The 23,589-nt window shown below is 35.9% G+C and overlaps 1 protein-coding gene across 12 annotated transcripts in view; it reads left to right on the top strand.

Moving 5' to 3' along the window:
* Positions 1-23,589, top strand: part of LOC5577287 — a 570,169-nt gene that overhangs the window by 423,468 nt on the left and 123,112 nt on the right. For all 12 annotated transcript variants that reach the window (XM_021843494.1, XM_021843492.1, XM_021843491.1 and 9 more), the window contains one exon: positions 21,716-22,345. In XM_021843494.1, coding sequence (XP_021699186.1) covers positions 22,232-22,345 — 114 coding nt within the window. In that variant the 5' untranslated portion in view covers positions 21,716-22,231. The remainder of the gene's footprint in view (positions 1-21,715; positions 22,346-23,589) is intronic.

The raw sequence follows: 23,589 nt of genomic DNA, 5'->3' as shown, positions 1-23,589 counted from the left end.
AATATCCTGAAGAGCACTCATCAAATAAAATTCTGCCGTTGGAATTACTTTGAGAATTATTCCATGACCGATGTTTGGCATTAAAGTCACCAATGACAAAAAATTTTGACTTATTGCGAGTCAATTTACGCAAGTCAGTTTGGAGCAAATTAACTTGCTGTCCAGAGCATTGAAAAGGCAAATAGGCAGCTATGAAAGTATATTTACCAAACTGTGTTTCAACAGAAACACCTAAAGTTTCAAAAACTTTAGTTTCAAATGACGAAAACAGTTGATGTTTTATACGCCTATGAATGATGATTGCAACTCCCCCACATGCCCCATCGAGTCGATCATTACGATAAACAAAAAAGTTAGGATCTTTTTTTAGTTTGGACCCAGGCTTTAAATAAGTTTCGGTAATAACTGCTATATGCACGTTATTAGCTGTAAGAAAATTAAACAGCTCGTCCTCTTTACCATTCAGAGAACGAGCATTCCAATTTAAAATATTTAAATTATTATTTGGATCCATTAGAAAAACGTAATCCAATAACAATTTTATTTGTAAATTTTACACCTACTTGGACTGCTTCAGTCATAGTGGTGGCTTTGAACATTGCATCAATCATTAGATTCAATTGTTCAGTTAGAAAATTAAAATCAGAGGCAGACATATCATCTGATGATTTCCCATTGGAATTTTCGGTAGACGATGAAGCGGGGTAGGAGTTACCTGTGGCGGTAGGGTTTTTTTCCATTTGATTTGAAACAAGTAGAATGGGTACTCATGGAACGAACAGGGGAAGAGTTCAAATTACCTGCTACGATATCGGCAAAGGATTTACCGTGGGTAGATACATTCGAAATTGAAAGATTTGAACGGCTACCCGACGGATTAAAATTTGTTTGTGAATGGGCATGATTATGATCTTCCTGGTGGGTATGATTCCTAATCAAGCGATCGTTAACTGAAAAATGAGCATTGTTCGATACTCTACCAGGCAAATTCCGGAAACGACCGTTATCGTAACGGATATTATCCTTCATCTGCTTGGCACGAGCCTCAACGACTCTTTTGCGTGAAATGCATTCCCAAAAGTTAGCTTTGTGAGGGCCCTTGCAATTGGCGCATTGAAATTTTCTGGTATCTTCTTTCACAGGACAGTCGTCCTTAGCGTGAGAAGAACCTCCGCAAATCATGCATTTAGCATCCATGCGACAATTTTTTGTACCATGACCCCACTTTTGGCACCGACGGCACTGAGTGGGGTTCTGGTAATTTCCTCCAGGTTTCTGGAAATGTTCCCACGTCACACGGACATCGAACATAAGTTTAGCTTTTTCTAAAGCTTTAATATTATTTAGTTCTTTTTTGTTAAAGTGAACTAAATAATATTCTTGAGAAAGCCCTTTCCGAACAATGCCAGATTGGGTTCTCTTTTTCATAATGATTACTTGGACTGGGGAAAATCCAAGTAAATCATTTATTCCATTTTTGATCTCTTCAGGTGACTTATAGTCACTTGAGAGACCTTTCAAGACGACTTTGAACAAACGTTCAGTTTTGTCGTCATAAGTAAAAAATTTGTGCTTCTTCTCTTCAAGATATCTGAGAAGAAGTTCGCGATCTTTAAGAGTTTCCGGCAAAACGCGACAGTCTCCTTTTTTTGCGATTTGGAAGGAAACCTTGATTCCCCTAATGGAGTTCAAGATCTCCTGCCTAAATCCCCCAAATTCGGAACAACTGACCACGATAGGCGGCACTCTTTGCTTCCTCACTTGAATCAAAGAGCCTGGGCTAGAGGCTGCTTCGATTTGGTATTCGGAAAATTTGTCTAGAGCATCGAACTGATTGCTCATTTCAATACAATTATTCATTTCACCCTTGGAAGAAACTTCGCATTCCGGGGAAGCGTCCTTTCTTCCATTCTTGCCACGTGTAGTGACAGTTTTAAAACCCACTTTTTTGGAAGGAAGTAGTGAATTCAGAGATTCACCCTTCCTTTTGTTAGTTGTTGATACCATGTTTAGTTAATAAACGAGAAAGACGTGACCTTCGAGAGGTTTTTTCCCTAGACGGTGTCCAAGAAGGATTACCACCGCTAGCTTTCGCCAACGGGTCCAACGAAAAATCGAAGGCACGGGTCCAAACAAGGATCGTAAAGGGATCAATAGTAGAAAAAATAGTACTGAAAAGTACTGTTTAAGTAGCACTGAAAAGTACCGTTTTTAATTTTAGCACTGAAAAGTACTGTTTGTGTAGCACTGAAAAGTACTGTTTTATTGCTTTAGGTAGTTTTTAAGAAAACTTCCAAGAGCAGAGAGAATTCGTGTACGCACAGCACGAAGGTACGATGCGCACTGTGAGGCCCTCAACAATAAAATCAGCAACAAACTGCGGTTCCCGTAATAATTTACACCGAAAAAAAATTTTTTTTTTCTGCTAAATGTGAAAATTGTGACATGTTTGAAATGTCATAACTTTTTTGTTCATTGGCCTACCATCACCAAATTTTTATGGTAGATAGCTAATGTAATGGACCGTTTTCCCTCAAAAAATTACGTTGGTATTCCGATAGGGTTTTGAGATATTTGAGTTTTTGTGTCAAAAATTATGTTATTTAATGCAAAAAAAAAAATTTTTTTACTGTGTGTATTTTTTTTTGGAATCTTTATTTAGTTGTCTAACTTTGTTTCTTTAGTTGTCTAACAATCGAACGAACCGTTTTTGCTGTGCAGCTTTTTGAATATTTTTGAACCATTTTCACATACACCCTTTTGAAAAGTTAGTCGTGACTCAACTTGAAGATTTGACATCGGAAAATGACGATTTAGATGGAACTGGAAAACTGTGCAAAGTTTCAGCTCAATAGAAAAAATGAATTAAAAAATTTACCAAATTTTGGTGCTGTTGCTTGGAATCACTCATGCGTCTCTAATGTAAACTGGTAATCAATGATGTGTTAAGTTTGTCGGTAAAATGTCCATCATAAATGTTCCCTTCTTTCTTATGCCAGTTATTCTGTTGACCACTATCTTCTTCTTTTTCTTTCTGGGACAGTGCCTGTTTCTCAGCTCAGTGGGCACTTCCGCAGTTCAAGCGTTTATTCACAAATTTCATAACGCCAAATATTGCCATTTTTGACACCCATCCACCCCGTCGTAATTATTTTGTACGGAAATTCTACAAATTTTGAAAGAGGTGTAGCATTTCGATGACAACCACCCACATCCCCCTTCAGCGATAAGAAATTTGTGAATAGGCTTTTAACAAAACAAGCCTTTCATTGACTGAGCGCTTTCCTTGGCAATTTACCATTTTTGTGCCTCTAAGCCCAGGAAAGTCAAGAAACTTTTCAGTGCAACAATTCCACCATCGGAGGAATTCGAACCCATACCCTCAATATGGAACAGCTGCGTGCTCGCCGGTATTTGGACTTCTTGGTGGTGTTAATATTCCAATTTTGTTTTAACAAAGATTTTCCTTTCCTACGAATACAGGTTGTGCGATAGCATCACGTTGTTACAGTGATTATTCACGTCATAGCTGCAAGCATTTCACCGGAAATTTGCCCTTCTTTTTAAATAGGCTGTTCTTCTAAATTTTCGTTGGATAAACTAGGCACTAATATTTCCATATGGAACGGCTAATTTTTTTCAAAGCAGGATATCTTTAAGGCATTCATTGAAGTTTATTCTGCTAATTCTAATCAGGAATTTCCCCTTCTTTTACCTTCTTGATTTAAAACAGTCACGTCTCTATCGGACTGCTCACCACTTTTCTGCCATCATCATATATTCACTGTATTGAATCAAACACAACTTTTTTTGTGGTTATCTCATTGAAACTCAGCTGAATGATCCCACAAAATAACGAAAGTATTACTGTAACGGTGATCAGAGGCCGCGGTTTTTCTATCATACACAAGTATATTAGCGTTTCTATGCCACCGCGGAAAGATTGTCTATCAGGTTGTTTTTGCTCTATCCTTTTTATTTATTGATAAAATCGTAATCGGTTTTCTGTGCATCGTTCAACTATTATTCTACAATACTATTAAAATATAAGATCTTAGAAAATGCTTTTGGTTGAAGAGCCAAATAATTTTTCCAAAAACTCCTAAGAAAAGCTGTTCGTCAACTATATTCCACCATTAGGTAACGTTAGTCATGCACCCATTTATGGCCAAATTTGCTGATACACCATCCTTTCACTCCCAGCCAAAGAGGAAAGTAAAAAGCGTGTTCAAAACTGGTCTGGTTTACTAAATAAACTATATTTGTGCAAACGAGAGCCATATCGTGCGTTTAAACCACAGTCCTAAGCACAACTTTTACTGTTTATGGTAGTTTTACTAAAAAGTCTCATACTTTTAAAATCGTGTACGCATATTTATCGATCTGCAGCAAATTGTAAATGGTTTTCTCTGAAAATTTCAATTGGTAATCTCAGAATAACATATTACAAAAAAAAGGTGCAAAATGAAGTCGATTTTATTACAGCAGTGTTGCCAATTTTGATGATTGTCTATGTACTTTGAAAGGTCTTCTAAGAATAAAGCAATTGTGTATCTATTGTGCTTAAATGTCACCTGGGGACTTAATAAGTAACTCTATGGAGGCGTAAGTCATTTTTCATATTAATACTATATTAGCACTTCCGTCAGGACGTACTTTTAACCAAAAAAATTCTACTCATACCGATCCCCTTCAATTTTAAAATGGTTTTCTCTAAAAATATAGGGGGAAAATGATTTTATTATATCTGTAAAATTGTTGTTCCAAAAATAACTTGATTTTTTCCATCAGGCTTCTAGTTGATGATACTTTCGAAGAACAAGCCCTTTTTGAAAATAAAAAATATAAATTGTCGAATTTTCCAGCCAATTTCTAACAATCATTGATTTTGATAACCTCCAAAAACCGACCGTTCTAATCGTTGTTCCATATTCGTGTGAAATTTAATTAATTTTGGAGAATTTTTATTATCACAACATTCACCAATATTGCATGCTTTCTTGCATCTTGAAAGTGAAATTGAAAACAAGATCGCTCAGTTTACATGATTCCACACCATTTTCGGCTTTCGGCCGGGAACATCTTCACAACGCGAGACACGGAGGAATGTAGGATTCCAAACCTTTTGCCGATCCATCTGTGTGACTGACCAGGATTATCGATCATCGCGCCCAAGATTTGCTGGCGTAGCTCTTCTTGTTGCGAATGCATTTTGAAAACTGCTTGACAGATCGCAATAAATTTTTGCACACATAGACACAATACTCTAAGGGGCTGTCCATTAATTACGTAAGACAATTTTGGCAGTTTATTTACCCCCCCCCCCTCCCCCCATCATAAGATTTTTTGTACGAAAATCAAAAATTATTTATATGGCGCGTACGAAATCTCAAACCCCCCCCTCCCCCCATAAACCCTTACGTAATTAATGAACCACCCCTAAACTAGTATTACCCAAAATTTCATTAGTTTTTACCCACGCGATTAAGAGTTACACCGAAAACAAAGTGTCGCATTTTTTCCTAGTCCAATCTTTACGTATGCAAATTATCAAGAAAATCTTCTAAAACTTCCTCCAAGAGTCTAGGAGTTATTTCAGGGATCATTGAGGGTGACTTTGAAACTAACCCAAGTTTTATCAACCGTTACTCTAGGATTTTCTTTAGAAATACCTCACGGATTTATCCTTCAAAAAAAAATCCTAGGCATTTCTCTGGAGACATTCCTGGAAGAAGACTTACTTGAGAAAATTTCAAAGAATATCTGGAAGAATTTTAGTATAAACCTTAGAAAGAATCTACTTGAGAAAATATCAGAGATCTTTTGGAGAAGTTTAATAAAAATCTTAGAAGAAATCTCTGAAGCAATTGCTGAAGGTATCTTTAGAGAAATCCCAAATTTAAATCTTATATAAATCCTTAAAGACAATTTTAAAGGAAATCCCTAAAAAATTCTGGAGAAGTTATCTATTGCATTTTAGAAGACGTTTTGATCGGGAACTTCGGGGTTATCCCACGAAAATCTATGGATGAATCAATAGATGAAATATTGGAGCAGTTAGGACTTTCTTGAAAAATGTCTTAGGAATTTCTGGAGGAATTACGACGGTTTCTTAAATAATGTTTGGAGAAATTCTATTTCGGTGATTCTTCTTCTTCTTCTTCTTGGCATTAACGTTTCCACTGGGATAGAACCTGCTGCTCAGATTGGTGTTCCTGTGAGCACTTTCACAGTTATTAACCGAGAGCTTTCTTTGCCAAAGTTGCCATTTTCGCATTTGTATATCGTGTGGTAGGTACGATGATACTCTATGCCCAGGGAAGTCAAGGAAATTTACATTATGAAAAGATCCTGGATTGACCGGGAATCGAACCGAGACACCTTCAGGTTTAGCATTGCTTTGTAGACGAGGACGCTAACCACTCGGCCAAGGAAAGCCCCATTTCTGTGGTTCTGTTTGTGAAATTCCCGGTTTAATCGTTCAGAAATTCCTTGGGAAATAATCACTTAATGAACTCCTTTAGAAATTTCCGGAATAATATCTGAACATTTGGGCAAACATCTGAATGAATTTTTGATGAAATTCCTACAGAAAAAATTCAAACAGTAATACTTTTCGTAATGTCACGAGGAATTCTCAAAACTAAAAGGATTGGATCTTAGAGGAATGTCTGCTCTGATACTATAGATAGAGAATCAAACACTCATTTCATGGCTCCTATATAAGGTTTCGTTTTATTTTCTTGATTCCGTTTGGATTCTTTTTGTCCAAATTTTGGTTCCTGTTAGGCATTTTTATAGTATCTTTTTTTCTGACAAATGGTCTTCAATTCACAAAAACCAGTTTTGTCAGGGAGTCAAAAAACAAACCAGTTTTGTACAAATTATTTTAATTTTTCTGTTGAGCGAAAAAATCACCTAAACATCGTTGGAACGCTTGGTAGAATATCTTTAACTCAAAACCAACTAATATGTCACTTAATATTTGCGCCTCTGATTTGATCCAATTATAATGAATTTGTACATGTTCTCCTAAAGGTGAAAAGAATACAATGATCACATAAATATATAATTGAATTTGTTTGAAAACATAAGAAGTTGGTGCAGTCCCATATTGAAACATGAAGACTTAACTGTCTCTGTATGTACTTTCAATCCCCACAGCAACTGCGAAATGTGTCTCTGCGTGTCTCAAGGAACAAATAATGTGTCTCTAGTAGATTTGGGGCTGCCAAATCTGATGCCTTTCTCAGAAATGTTCCAGCACGTCACAATTTTTAGCTACAGGTCGCCAAAGTTGCATAACACACTGGTTTTATTGATGTTTACATGAAATCTAAAGTATGATTTATCAAACTTTTTAGTGATATAATCTACCAAACATGCTAAATAGGTCTTGAACTTTCAATTTAGATACAATTTAGTTGAAATTTCACGATAACATTTAGTTCAAATCGATTTTTTTCAACATGCTTGCAGACTTTATATAAAATTCTTCGTTTCTCTTGTAAGACCAAATACAATACTTTTATGAGCAACCATTTTTTTTAATCGAACGTATTATTAACTTTGTTGATAATAATTGTTTTATACAGTCAAATTTTGCATTTTCAACAGTCAATATCTCGAAAATTAAACGCGCCATGATATTTCTGAAAACGGAAATGGACTCAGCAACCCTTAATTTAGTAAAAGGCGGTATTTTGGTGCTTGAGACAAAAACGTGTTCCGCGGTGTAAGCATTTGTAAAATTTTGAGTCAACTTTGTATTTGAAGCCAGGTGTACCTTAATGAACGGTGTACCCTTAATAAACGGTTCCCTACAGTTGTTCTAGGAAGTTGTATGGCTGTTTTGCTATAAACTACAGTCAGCTCTCCGTAACTAGATATTGAAGGGACCATCGAATTAGGAAAGTATCAAATTATAGAACCCAAAACCAGTGCAAATGTGATCTAAGGGACCCTCGAGGTAGCCATGAAAACCAACTTTTACTATTATAAACTAACTCTATATCGAGATATCTAAAATCGAGCAAGGTTGAGTTGACTGTATCTCAAAACATGTTTTTGTAAAAAGTAAAAGGTAAAAGGAGTGATACATTCTTGATTCAAAGATTGGGTTTGTTTAAATAATGATCGAATGATTTTTCCTATTTTTCATAAGAAAATATAAAAGCTATGTTAAAATATGATTTTGATTTTGATATTGCCTTTGTCAAGTGTGTGTATATAGAGAAACCTGCGATCAAATTAGGAAAGACAACTGTAAGAAAACCTAAAATTTTATATTTATTGTAGCTTTATAATCAAATCCGTTAAATCAGTTTATGATATTTCTTTGCTAGTTTCTCTAACGGTTTAAGGTTTTTCAGAAACAATTGTTGGCAAGGACTGCCGGTGCACGAATAACAACAAAAGACAACTCCCTTTCTCCCTTACTCAAAAAGTGGACAGTTTGTACCGCGGTTAAATCGGCCCCAATCGAAAACATTGTCCCAATCACATAAATTTGTGTTATGTTTATGCCTGGTAATACATAAATCAACTAATTCATTAATTGCCATTCGCCTGGCGGAGATGCCTATCGTAAAATTAGTTCGGGAATGGCACGCCACGACCGCCACCATCATCATCGGCATACCGTTTTGACTCATATTCCGAACACTTAAGGCTTACGTTACAGCGGCTTTAAACGCATAATTTAGTAATGATTCAATAGATGTGCAAGAGAAATGCCGAACACTGCCTACATTCTATTTTATATTCCAAACACCTTGATTCAAATTCTGAAAACCATGTTCATAAGACGACAAACAAATAATTTAGAAAATAAATTCATTTGAACTAGTTTTATAGACCTCAATCTGAAGAATCATTACCACTGCCAGTGTCTAAATTAAGTTGATTAAATAGAATTACAACCGACCGTTATGTCCTTAAAAATAGATTATACATTTCAGTGGAAGGGGGCCTTCCTTAGCCGAGTGGTTAGAGTCCGCGGCTACAAAGCAAAGCCATGCTGAAGGTGTCTGGGTTCGATTCCCGGTCGGTCCAGTATCATTCCGTAATGGAAATTTCCTAGACTTCCCTGGGCATAGAGTATCATCGTACCTGCCACACGATATACGAATGCGAAAATGGCAACTTTGGCAACTAAGCTGAGAAGCAGGCTCTGTTCAAGTGGGGACATTAATGCCAAGAAGAAGAAGACATTTCAGTGAAATATTTCAAAAAAACTCCATACGAAATCAAGTGTTCGGGATTGGATTATGGTTTATGAGTCTGTTCGGGATTGGAGACAAAACGGTACTCACACACTCAGCAGCATAATCCTACAGAACTGTTCGTCTCGCGTAGCGTGTTTGAAAGCTTTTTATGTTTCAATTTGGAGAGAAATTCCATACTAGGCGATGGCTCTTGGGGGGACAACTGGGGGAGTGCTGCTTACGAGAGATCGTGTTGATATGAAATGTGATAGCCATTAGCAGAACCCGAACCGTTTTGCATATTTGTGAATAAATTTAGATCGCGTCATGCAGTAGCACTTAATTTCTGCTAAGTTCATGATTTATAAGCCTGACGGGTTTTATGAGGGTTCAATTCGAAGCCTCGCAAAGTTCATTTTTAATATGCCTTGACATTTGACAAAGTTGAATTATCTCAATTTCACGCCAAATTGATTCAACCGCAAATTTGTCGGTCGGAAAAAATGGTTTCACCTTATGTCTTGTCGAGTCACCAAGCTTGTAGGCTGTTGTGGCGTTAATACGCTAGATACAAACTGCGAGCAAAACCGCAAATGCCACGTGCTCCAAAAAAAATCATTCAAGTCTTTAAAAAGAGCAAAGATTCCACCACCCCCAACCCCAGCAAGTAAACCTTTATCTTGCGAGTTGACGTTTGGACTCTCTGATGGTGTACCCATATCAGTGTCACGTCACACATGGCACTTTCGAAAACGAGCGTTTGGCAAGCAGTGCGGTATGAAATTACTTTGCAACTGATGATTCCGCAATGACAAAACAAACGATGATGTCAGATGTTGCAAATGAGTCTTTCGAAATTAAACTTTGTTAATTTTGTAAGTTTTGTAAAATTTGTAAATTTTGTTAAAATCGTATTTTTTTGCAATTTCTCATCGAAATAGGCTGTTTTTCATCACGCCAATCTGTCATGAAATGGCCTAATTTCCTGCACAGAAGTATGCAATGCGGGAATAGTCATTACGCAACTGAAACCAGTGTTGTAATGATTTATTACGCAACGCTTTTTCATTACGCGACTCAAAACAGTTACAAAATGATTACACGACAATTCAGAAATTGTAAAATGATGGTGAATGCATTCCTATATAATTTCTAACCCTCATAGGATAAATTTACCTCTCGTGTTGTGAGAATCATCATTCTGCAACTTGCTCCGTAAACTACTAATGTATTTTTTTATTTTGCCAGCTTGCTTTTTGTCAATAAAATTTTAACAGAAAATCATGCTACATAGAAATATATTGAACATATTTCATTATTCATCTTTTGGGGAAATACCTTTTTTAATATAAGACTGAATCATAAACTTTATTGCGGATAGAGATAAAAACTGGTCATCCAAGCAAATATCTGACAATTATTGACGCGCCATTTCACCATTTCTCGATATCTACGCGTGCAGTTCGATAAATGAGCAATCACATGTTCGAGCACATTCAGTCAACTCAAAACAGTCAGCAAACTAAAGGTGGGTAAACAAATCATGCAATCGTCGCTCAAAGTTAGCAGCAGTTCCTTTCGCCGTCAGTTTGGTCAACCTTGGGCTGATTGTCTAAATGACTTTAAGCAGACTGGTCTGGTTGGCCGGGCTTTGGGTACACATTCAGCTAAGTTTGTGTATGAAATGAAATGGAAAAGATAAATATTTTCCTGTTTGCTTGTCGGTTTCTGCCGCTGTCATTTCCTCGACGTCGATTGAAAGAAGCAGCAGTAGTACTCGTACAAAGAAGCAATGGAACCGGGAATTGCAGCTAATTATTATCTTAGAGCAGCGGTTTTCAGAACGTGGTCCCCGAAGCATCTACACGAAGCTTAGATAAGTGCTGGCACATTACGGGAATTTTACCGAAACTTTGACGTTTCCTAATGTTGAAATAAAAACATACTTTGGTTTCATCATAAGCATACTAAATAAGCATACTCAAGACTTCCTGTAAGAGCTGGTGCTCCCCAAGGCAGTATTTTAGGACCAATATTATACAATATTTTCACATCTGACTAACCTCAGGGATGTCAAAAATCCTTGTTTGCGGATGACACAGGTCTCTCCGCCAAAGAACGAAGTCTGCGTGTCATCTGTAGTCGATTGCAAAAAAGTTTGAATATTTTTTCTTCATACTTGCAAAAATGGAAGATTTCCCCTTATGCTTCCAAAACTCAACTAATAATATTCCCACATAAACCAAAAGCTCTTCATTTGAAAACTTCAAGAACATTCACGATGAGAGGGGTTCCAATAAATTGGTCAGATGAAGTTAAGTATCTAGGGCTCATGCTAGATAAGAATTTAACTTTCAAAAATCACATTGAGGGCATTCAAGCCAAATGTCATAAATATGTAAAATGTCTCTATCCCTTTATTAAAAGAAAATCAAAATTTTGTCTTAAGAACAAGCTTTCGATATTCAAACAAATGTTCAGGCCAGCCATGTTGTATGCTGTACCAATATGGACTAGCTGTTGTAATACCAGGAAGAAAGCTCTGCAGAGAATTCAAAAAAAAAAAAATATTCTGAAGCTTCCTCCCTGGTATGATACCATAGAGTTACATAGAATATCCAATGTTGAAACATTGGAACAAATGTCAAATAAAATAATTAATAATTTCAGGCAAAAATAGTTACAATCTGCTATTGCCACGATTAATGCGTTATATGTTTAGTTTAATTTATGTTAAGTAAATTGAAAACGTTTTTTTTTCTTGGTTGGTTGGTTTGACTTTATTAACGAGATTTTTAGCCCTAGGCTAGTTCATCTCGGGACCAACGGCTTTACTTCCCTTCCGAAGGAAGTCGCCACTATAACTTTTTACGTCATAAGTGACTATGTCGGGGATGGGATTCGATCCCAGGTCCGGTTTTTTTTTTTTTTTTTTTTTTTTTTTTTTTTTTTTTTTTTTTTTTTTTTTTTTTTTTTTTTTTCTCTTATAAGCAAGTGATATCATCTCACCTGTAAAAAATCTGAACTGCTACGGCAAAAGAAATGTAATATGTTGTTAACAAAATGTTAATAAAATCTTAAATTTGTTTTACCAAATTAAGATGATAGTGTTGTCTAATAACAAAGAACACCTAGATATAAGAAATATATAATGTTTTGAATAATGCTAATAAAGAAATAAAAAAAAATGCAAATTTAAAGCGTTCATAGTGACAGCGAGCAACTGAAGGCAAGGTTTTGACTGTGAAATTGGGCGTTGCATGCTAGTCCGTTGTCTGGTTTGGTGCTTCCTTCAAAGGACAACACCATTTGAAGCATTGAAAGCATTTACGTGTAGGCATCTTTGAAAAAACAAATAGTTCCTCCAGGTATTGCTCGGGAAATCTCTTCAGGGAGTTATCTAGGGTTTTTTTTTTCAAAAAACTTTCTTAGGAGAGGAGTTTCTAGAGGAATCTCTAAGAAATCGCAGATGAAATTCTGGATGATTTCTTATTTATTTTGATGAAATCCCTGGAGGAATTCATGGGTCAATCTCTATAGGACTATCTAGAGGAATTCTCGAAGATTTCCCAGGAGAAGTTTTTGGTGGCCCAGAACGAATTTTAAATGCATGCCTGAGAAAATCCGAAAAATAATCCGGAGGAAATTCTGGAGAAATATTTGGCGTCGTACTGTAACTTGGAGAAAGCCTTGAAGGCATCTCTGCATAAATCCCAGTAGAGATATTCCTGGAGAAATCCTTAGAGGATTCCCGACTAGATAGAACAAACAAGATTATATCAGAATGTGTTGCTCTGATATGATTTTATTATATCACCAGTTTTATAGAACATATATCGTTAGTAGTGAAAATAACGAAAATTCTAACCAAATTTGCACCGAATAAATATAGAATATAACAAATGCTATTGAAATTACAGCAAAATTATTACAGAACGTGTTTCAAACATGTCACAACATAACAAAGTTATTGCAATTATTTTTGTGCTCATGACTTTAGATGTTATTTACAGCCAACTCACAAATGCAATGTCAAAAATATAACAAATATTGTAATAAATCTGCCACAAAAAAATGACAAGTTAAGAACAACTTCTGTTATTTTTAACAGCTTTTGTTATAATATGTAATAATATTTTTATGTGATTCTGGTCGGGTCTCTTATAGAAATTTTGGTGGAATATCAGGAGGAGTCCCGGAAGTAATCTCTGGAAAAGCTCCCTGAGGAATCCTTGGAGAAATTCCTTTAGAAATCCTAGTTAAGATTTTACTAGAGTAATCACTGGAGAAATTCCGTCAGAAACTCCTTCAGAAACTCTTGGCGAAAACCCTGTAGAAGTTAGGAAAATTCATAAAATTTCAGATTTCTATCTCTTTTCTCTACAAAGTTACAGCTCATTTACCTTTCCGATTTGGCCAAAAATGACCCCTTTGCACAAGGAAGGTTAAGCCTAGTAAACAAGGTTTTCGTTTGATGATTTATAAGATGCAAGTTCATGAAAAAATTTTGGACAGGTGCTCCGCGAGCCAAAAAGTCTGAAAACCCCTATCTTAGATGAAAAAAGCGAGCCTTAAGTTTTCCACTGTCCGTAAAACTGGATTCTATCAACAGTCTTCCCAGCAACGTGATTGCGACGCATTAGTAAGGAATTAAATCAGTCATGTATGCACATCATCGAAGTCAGAGAGTAAACATAACCGATAGTCTCCACTTTTCCAATGGGATGAAACTCAATTCCCCTACTTTAGATAGGATAGGATGACGGTTCGTGTGAATGACTGAGATACTTTACAGCACTACCGGTCCTCGGGTCTCGATACCCATTCGACCAAGCGTAAGCGTGTCACTGTTTCACGTGATGAAACACTCACTTATCTATCTCACATTTCCGCGATATCACTTCTCGCGGTGCTTGACTAATCAATGTGGCGCACTGACGAGGCGCGAAATCAATCTGAGCTGCTGGGCAGCTACCCTTTGACAGTAGGATCGTAATGAATCAGTATCGAATATCCGTCACGATGACTTTATTTGGTGGGGCACATGCAAAACGTATCAGATGAACGGTTGAATGGGTCTCCAGTCATCCATTCGATGTTCAAGTGAAAAAATATCTTGATTTTTAGGAATAGAAAAGTATTGCGCAAGCTATGAAATTTTAAGTAATGAAAATCGTAAATCCTTAACCATTTTAGCTTTACATGAGCTCTCATGCGTACATAAAATCTTTCACATACCGTAAAACGGGGTAACTTTGATAGTTTTTTCGAAGAAAATTTGAATATTTATGCATGCTGTTTCAAAGAATTATAATTTATATTTTTAAAACAAGTACTGGCATCCTAACTATCAATTGCAGTTGACAGATAGCCAAAAGATTTATTCTGAATGGATATATAATTTTTCACATAATCGAAAGTCGGTTTTCTGCTTTGGGGTAACTTTGATAATGGAGTACCAATCGAACAAAATTGAATGCATTATGGAACATTTATAGGGCGTTGCATACCTCTAGGCGATTAACGCTATATGGAAATTTCTTACTTAGATTACAAAAATGGCCCCAGTTTGTAAAAATGGTTTTCACTAAGAGATTTGAGACCGAATTCATGTTCTACTACAACTTGGCTGTCAAGAATAAGTCACGAACTCATTATGACTTCATCAAATAGTGGTCGTAGAACAGGTTGTTTCAGAGCGTTTCAAAAATGCTAAAATTTCACAAATTTTTAATAATTGCATATAAATCATCAAATGTACTTGATTCCAACAAAAATAGCTTTGACATTAAGTGGCATACTAATACTCTTTACTTTCGTATTCGTTTTGCTTAACTGATTAACAGAAACTTTGTTATTTCGTTTAGTATGTTGTGGGTCTCGCACTATCAAAGTTACCCGCATTATCAAAGTTACCCCGTTTTACGGTACCTACAAGCTTCTCCGAGCAATAAATCGAAGCAGCCTCTAGGGGGCGATCCATTAATTACGTAAGGGTTTATGGGGGGAGGGGGGGTTTGTGATGTCTTACGCGGCATACAATTTATTTTTAGTTTTCATACAAAAAATCTTACCATGGGGGGAGGGGGGGTTGAAAAATCCCGAAAATTGTCTTACGTAATTAATGGACCGCCCCTAGCCTAGGCTCTTTGATTCAAGTGAGGAAACAAAGAGTGTCGCCAATCGTGGTTAGTATTTCCGCATTTGGAGGATTTATGCAGAAGATCTTGAACTCCATTAGAGGAATCAAAGTTACCTTTCAAATCGCAAAAAAGGAGGCTGTTGCGTTTGAACTTTTGAAGCTCGTGAATAATCCCACATCTTGATTAAAAGAAATAAAAGGATTGACTCATTCGACACCCAATGGCGACTCATTTTTTGCTGTCCTTGAGACAACTTGAACGTTTAACAAAATGTGGCATAATATTTTAATATTTATCCCGTTCTTGTATATCTATTGTAGCATAGCATTCATTTTAAACCCAACTGATGATTAGGGCTGGCATTTTTCAATTCCTTCGATGCAGCCTTTAAATTCTTCAATGAATTATTTATTTGTTGGCCATGGAAAAAGGTTTTAATAGCAAAAAAGACCGGTATCTAAAATACAAAATCTACTTCGCAAACATGCCACTACCAGATGGGATTCATGCTGGTTTGATTTCGATTGGGATCTTGCCAAACGAGGCTGTGGTAGAAATTTACTGCCTGTTTCATGCTGTTCATTGCAGAAGCAATCGAAAAAAATCTGAAGGATGATTTTTTATGAGAACACAATGTAAATTGTTTTCTTGCACCGCCGTATGGGGTACCATCTAATTGAAAACTGGAATCTACTGCAAAGCCCTTTGACCGCATCGTTGACCTCCTACTGACTGTATTGCACCTGAGCTCACAGGCTGTCCATTTCTTCACAAATTTAATTAACGTCTACCAGTCGACCACCAGAGGAGCGCCCTACATTCCAAACGCAGTCCAAATGCGCCGAAATGAGTCATCATCCTCGAAAAAACAACGGCGTCGTCGATGTATCAAAAGACCAACAACCAACACGGCATACAAATGACCTCTTTAGATGACCCTTCTTAGTTCGACAGATTCCAACCATAAAACCGTTTAATGCCTCCCAGCGCACATTCCCCATTCTCGCTAGTCGGCTAGAGACGACTGTAACTAAAACGATCCCATAAAATCATTAATGTTTCACCTCACCGACAACGATCCGTAGGAAAGACTGGGGTGAGTTTATCAGCGAGACTCACATCATATTTTCTCAGAATCTGAAACATTTTTCCCCTAGTAAATTTGTACAATACAGTCGACTCTCCATACATCGATGTTCTACATCTCGATATCTCTCCCTATGTCGATGATTTCTTCGATCCCTTCATTCTGCATACATTTTCACTCTCCATATCCTCCTTATCTCGATATCTCCATATCTCGATGTGATTTTCATTCCCGATTTTCACTCCATATGTCGATATTCTATTAAAAAGTGGATACAGTTATTTTCAATATTTGTTACATTTGGCTTGAATGCTCTCAATGTGGTTTTGAAAGTTGAATTTCTATCTGACATGAGCCGTAGATGCTTAACTTCATCTGACCAGTTTATTCGAACCCCTCTCATGTATACATGAAGGTTAAATAAAGAGCTTTTGGTTTATGTGGGCATATTATTAGTTAAGTTTTGAAAGCATTAGGAGAAATCTTTCATTTTTGAAAATATGAAGAAAAAATATCCAAACTTTTTTGCAATCTACTGCAGATGACACGCAGGCTTTGTCCTTTGGCGGAGAGTCCTGTTTAATCAGCAAACAAAGATTTTTGACATCCCTGAAGCAATTCAGGCGAGTCAGATGCGAAAATATTGTATAATATTGGTTCCAAAATGCTGCCTTGAGGAACACCAGCTCTTACAGGAAGTCGTGCAGTCCAGGAGTTCTGATAATTAACCTGAAGTGTACGATTTGACAGATAACTTTGGATTTTTCATACAATGTATATTGGAAAATTAAAGTATTTTTTATTTTACAATCAAACCTTCATGACAAACACTGTAGAATGCTAGAACGAGCATTTCAATTCAAAATATTCAAACAATATTTGGATCCATGGGAGAATCGATATTTAGTGAACTATATGCTCAATTTTAATATCAACGTTTTTTCTGTTAATTTGTATGAGAAGCATCTACCTGGTTTGCATTCCCACTAGAACCAGGCCTGCTATTCACTTTAGTCTTCTATGAGAAGAATAATTATTATTCATTTTATTAAGTTACTAATTATTTTAAGGATTATTTGCTGAAGATTCCTGTTTGCATCCGCATAAGGAAGCGTCCATTTACTACGTTACTTAAAAATTTTCAACCAAAAAAAAAATCGAAAATTCCAAATAAAGATACGACTAAACCCTCAGGAGACCTGTTTTGACCCATATTTTTTATTTAACCTAGATAAATAATAAAAAAATACTATTGAAATATCCAGGTATTGCTTAAGGATTACTTACAAAAATCCGTCAAGGCATTTCTCTAAGAATTTCTCCAGATATTTTCCCTAAAATTCCTCTACAGATTCCAACTAGAATTCACTCGAGGATGTCTTCAAAGATTCCTTCGATAATTTCTCCATGGAGTCATCTTGACATAGGTACCTAAAAATATTTTTCCCTAAACACCTTTAGGGTTTCCTGCGAGAATTCCATTAGCAATGCTATAAGAATTTCTCCATGGGTAGTTCCAGAGATTGTTCCTCTTAATAATTACTTTTAAAATATTTCTTCAGCGATACTTCCAACAGTCCCCATAGACATTTTATCAGTATTGACTTCACGAATTCCCTTAGGAGTTCCTTGAAGAACTTTATCAGAAATTTCTCCAGAGGTTCCGCCAAGAAGTTCAAGTATTCGACCAGGGATTCTTCAAAATATTTAGCTCAAATTATGTCCAGAATTTCTTGAAAACAATTTATTTTCTGACTTATTTTCTCAAATTTCTAATTTCTCCAGATGTTTCCTGATATCTAAAAATTCTACCGAGCATTTGGTCAAGAATTTCATCTATGAAATTTCTTCAGAATGTTGGATGATATCGCTTTCGACACCTTCACATGTTTTTTCCGGAATTCCTGCGAAAATTTGTTTAGAGATTGCTTCATAAACTACTCCTGTGATTTTTCCCGTAACCCTCTTAAACACAATGCAGTATTTATTTGTTGAAAGTATTGTGGAAATAATCATTCAGGGATTTGTCCAAAACCCTGAACAAAATCCTCTAAAAACGACTCCAGATATTGCAAAATAATATATACAGTACTGGACAAAATAAAGTACGCATTGGCCGGTTTTCCATACAAAATTGTCAAGTTTGGAGATCTGAATCTTAGCTTTTAGTGTTCCGATTGATCTGAAATTTTCACCACAGCCTAGATATAACATAGATTTTACTCAATTAAAATATCACAGCATTTGAAACACAATCTTTTAAATTATTGAAAATCTCTCAATTTGCAAAAAATTGCAAAATTTAATTTCGAAAATATTTTGAAAACAATCAGTTTTACTGAAAAATGGTGCTCTGCAAACTTGTGTGACTTATCAAATTGTACATTTTTGCAGAAGGACATATTGCACTAAATATTTTCATTAAAAAATTATTTATACTTTAAAATTTTGTCATTTTTACCAAAATTTGAGATTTGCGTCGAAAGACATTTGGTCGAATGGCGTTTGGTCGAATGACATTTGGTCGAAAGTACATTTGGTCGAAAGGACATTTGGTCGAATGGACATTTGGTCGAATGACTTTAAAACAATTCATCGACTGACATTTGGTCGAATGATGTTTAGTTGAATGGAAATCTGGTTGAAAGGTTATTTTTAAATGTTTCATTGAAAAATCATTTGGTAAAATTGATTATTGTTATCTATGTTTTGCAAAGTTAGTATGATAGCGTATTCGTTTTAATAATCTGATTTATTGACTGTTGTTGAATGAAAAATGGGACATTTTATTTTTAAATTAAATAAATCTATTTGTTTGTGATTTGAAGTTATGCCAATATCCAGGATTTAGATGATAATTCAAAAAAACTTTTTAGAGAGAAGAAGAAAGAGGTTCGACTGATGTGAATTTTATAGCTACTGGATTCGGCACTGCAGTCTTGGGAAGAATCAAAACGATGTTATTGATTCCTCCCAAGACTGCTGTGCCGAATCCAGTAGCTATGAAGTTTTTAGAGGTAGTTTTTATTACATTGACTGAAATATTTAGCTCTAGCGAACTTATTATTCTTTTAAAATGTCATCATTCCTTAAAGGCTGTCCAACAAGCTATTTTATTATCAACGATGTGAAAATTATGATATTATGAATTTATTATTCTTTTAAAATTTCATCGTTCTTCATAATGAACTGCCAATCCTAATCTGATGGAAGCATTTAGAGAGTGTGCTCGGGATCTTTCTATAGAATTTATGCAGCTTACGGACGTGGGTTAGATTTGTGAATAAAACGGCAGAAAAAAATTGCTTGAAAGAAAACCTTCATGGCGAAGTGAATGTCAAATTTCGGTAACTTTACTTATAGCCAATTGGATTATTGTGGCTTCCAACATCCAGCTTTGTCAAGCAAAGATAGGCTTTGCTGACGGTGTTGATTACCTCAAGTGAATAATAGGGTTTGCGTTAGAAGCTTTGAATAATTAAACGAGAAAATTGAGCTTAGCGGAAGAGCTGGCGTGGCCGGCAATGGAAGCTCTCATGGCTTCTCAACTCTGAACCCTGATCGGAAGGCTATTCACTCCAAAATAACCGTCCATAAGCAATCAGAATAAGATAAGAAAAGCAAAAACATGAAAGCTCTCGTAATTAGTATATCGTGTGCCAGGTACGATTATACTCTGTGCCCAGGGAAATCAAGGAAATTTCCTCTACGAAAAAATCCTGGACCGACCACGAATCGAACCCAGACACATTCAACTTGGCTTTGCTGCGAGCTAAGGAGGCCCCAGGTCCTTTACGTATTATTGGCCAGAATGTTGAATTTTTTATTTTCGATCTAAATATCATTTTCAGTTATCTAAAATCGTTCTAAACACGTTTTGGGCAATGATTTATTTTTATTCGCAAATCTATGAATTTTGGTTTTTCATTTTTGAACAGCCCTACCCTCTTTCATTTTTTTCTTGAAGCCTCTTTTAGTTACTGATTTTTGGCAATAATAAAAATTCAAGTTTTACGGTACTTTTTTAAAATAATAAATTTGAAATATTTCTGAAAATATTTTTATTTTCCGTGTAATTAACGAAAAAACAGGTTTGAAATCATTTTAATACCACCAAGCTCTTCTTCTGTTATAGGTTAATAGTAGAAAAAATATAAAAGGTATGATTTTTTATATTACACGTTAAATAAACCCAGGCATTTGTAGGTTATATAAGAATACAATTTTTCAAACAATTTTCAAAAATACAAAAAGGTTTCAAAAGTTATAAAACACTTTTCTCATATGCGTGTTATGAGTCAAGGTGTAAGCGAAAAATAAAATCATTTTGATTTCCGAGTCACGAAAAAATACACAAAATTCCAAAGTGTACCCCGTCTAAAGTCGGGGTTGGGTATTAGAGGGTTGACTAGATCCATAGGGGAGCAATAAAATGTATTTGGAGTCGTCGCTTCTCTTAAAATGATCATTTCCAACATAGGTTTTACCAGATCAAGAACTTCTCCATGAAACAGACACTTGGCTCTTTTGTGGAAGTTTAGATACACAGAGTAGAAATTTGTTTATAAAACTCCAAAATCTCTATGAACTTGCTATGAATTCTAGAAAGAAGAAGGTCTTTTAGATATTTCAAGAAATGTATTATATATCTTTTAGTCCAAAACTCTTTTAAAATTCAAACCGTTTAAAGGTCACAATATTTTTTTAAATTTAATTACAAATAATTCATGAATAAATTGGATCAAGTCCCTCAAATTTATCCACATTTTATAAAAAAAACAAAATATCAAGTTGCAGGATAATTTTGCAAAATGTTTTTTTTAACTTCTTGGACATCTGGGAATTGAAAAACTGGTTTTGAATGGACACCCTGGAGACGTAACGCAAAAACAAACAAATCTGCTTTGAATATAACGTAGTGAAAAAAAAGTTACGTTATATCGAGGTTCTACAGTAGTTGTATTAAAAATGTGTTAGCTGGGAACACTTGATCCCAAAGTTAATATACGGGCATTACATGGGTTTGTTATACAAAAAACAACTTTTCAGATTTTTTTAATATCTAAGAATTGCGATATCTTACGCGATAAAAAAGCTATTAAATAATTGCAGTGCTCATCTACAGTATAAGTTAGGTAAAAATAATGCCTCAACTCGCCAATTTCAAAATAAAGTATCAATAAATAAAAGTTCAAATCTCCCCATTCTCCCCTTTAGTAAGTGTTTTATATTTTCAATTCCACTCATATTTTCCCTACGCGCTCTATTCTCTCTTACAGATAATAGCACCCAGGGTTCGCTGAGGAGCCGCTAACAATCATCGTCATCAGTCGCCGTCTCTGTGGTAGCAAACACACGAGATGCAGCATCTCTGACGACCAAGACAACGATATAGAACAACAGGAGACCAAAGTGTACCGTCATCGTAGCACATATCCATCGGCGTAGTGTTTCTTCTCGGTAGTTAACCAGTGCGGAAAGTGATGCCTAGAATGCCATCGTAGTTTGGTTTGGGCTTAGGCGTGTGAGTGTGAGTGAAGAGTTCACAACGAAATACACGGTCAAACATGACCGTGATCAATTCTTTGAAGTGAATCAATCGATAGTGTAGTGCTAAGGTCAATGAAAAACCGAATAATCCTACATCTAGGATAACAAGAATTTTTACACCAACGTAGAAAACCATCATAGCGAGTATAGAGTTAGTTACTTAAATCGAAGAGAAGAAGGGGGACGGTTGAGATATTTCGTTTTTGGAAATAGACGATCCTCCTCTTCCCAACACAGCTGCAACAATGAATTTACGACATCAGGAAACGTTTTGTATCATACTTTTGCTAAGTACCGTCAGTATTACCTTCGGGCAGGATTTCCAGTTCGCCAGTGATAAGGAGGAGGATGAAGTGCAGGTAAGCCGATGATTGTTATTTTATTAAATGTTCAAGTCCTATGACAATATCCCATTTACAAAATTCACGATAGCGATTAAAATTTACTCTGTAATGGGTGCGATTGTTAATAACACGATCATTAATAAAAGAATTATAAATATTGGAGATTTTACCGACAGGATTACGAGTACAATAAACGATCCCGCTTATTTTTCGTTCGAATTTTTACTGGTATTGCCATGGTTTCAATGATAAAATGTTTACGTCAAAATTACAACTCAGTGCTAAAAAAATCCTACCCAGCGTTAGCTTTCGAAGTCTCTGTAGCGGGTTAAAACATCTTAAATTTAGGTAAACTTGAAAGAACCCTAATTTGGCTTATTCCACGCTAAGACATTCCTCGAACATTCGACGCTGGGTCGATGCGTCTGTCTCTGGTTTTGACAACAATGCTGTTGCGAGAGAAGTAAAACAATCTAACCGTGCTAAAAAACTAAATACAGTTTACTGAAATTTGAGTTTAAAGACCTTTTTTTTGGGTAGTCTGATTTCTCCGTGTAGTACGAGCCTTCACAATTCGCATGTAGGGCAATCCCAGGACATGGCCTTCTGGTTGCCCGCACAATTTGCACTACTATCTTTTTGGTATCTTCTTCCCCAGTAGATACAAACTTCTTTAGCGAGAGAAGAACCACATTACAGAGCCACAAATAATTCATTCAACATCCATGCGGCTATATTGGATACAGATCGAAAATTTTTAATTTGTTGTAATGTTGCTTATTTCCTATTTCAGAGTGGGAAGGCTTGTTCATTTTACGTAAGAATCTTTTAAAATGTTGATGTCAATTCGTTGGTCTTTTTTTGTATTGTGATGCAAGACTTCTGTCCCAGGAGATTGAAATCGTATTCGAAACTTCTCTCTTGTTCCGCCAAATGCTAATCCATCAATCGATCGTACCTACATTTCCATCTGCCACAGAACAAGAAGGAAAACTTTTGCGACACCTTCTTTATGCTAATCCAATTCACATCCTCGCTTGAGCTGGTTTAGGGTAAAAACACCGACTTTGATCGTATGGCCATCTTAGCCATAGTGTACTTTACATTTCGTTTTCAATGGACACACATAATAATAAAGCTACATTCATTAACCTGTCCGAATTGATTGAAAAAATAAGAGAAACAGTTCATTTTTCTTATGATTCAACTTTTATACGGCAAATTGCGCTCAGTTATTTTTCATACGTAATGTGGATTGA

The sequence above is a fragment of the Aedes aegypti genome, chromosome 2 (assembly GCF_002204515.2).
Source record: "Aedes aegypti strain LVP_AGWG chromosome 2, AaegL5.0 Primary Assembly, whole genome shotgun sequence".
Lineage (NCBI taxonomy): Eukaryota > Metazoa > Arthropoda > Insecta > Diptera > Culicidae > Aedes > Aedes aegypti.
This window is presented reverse-complemented; position numbering and strand designations above follow the sequence as displayed.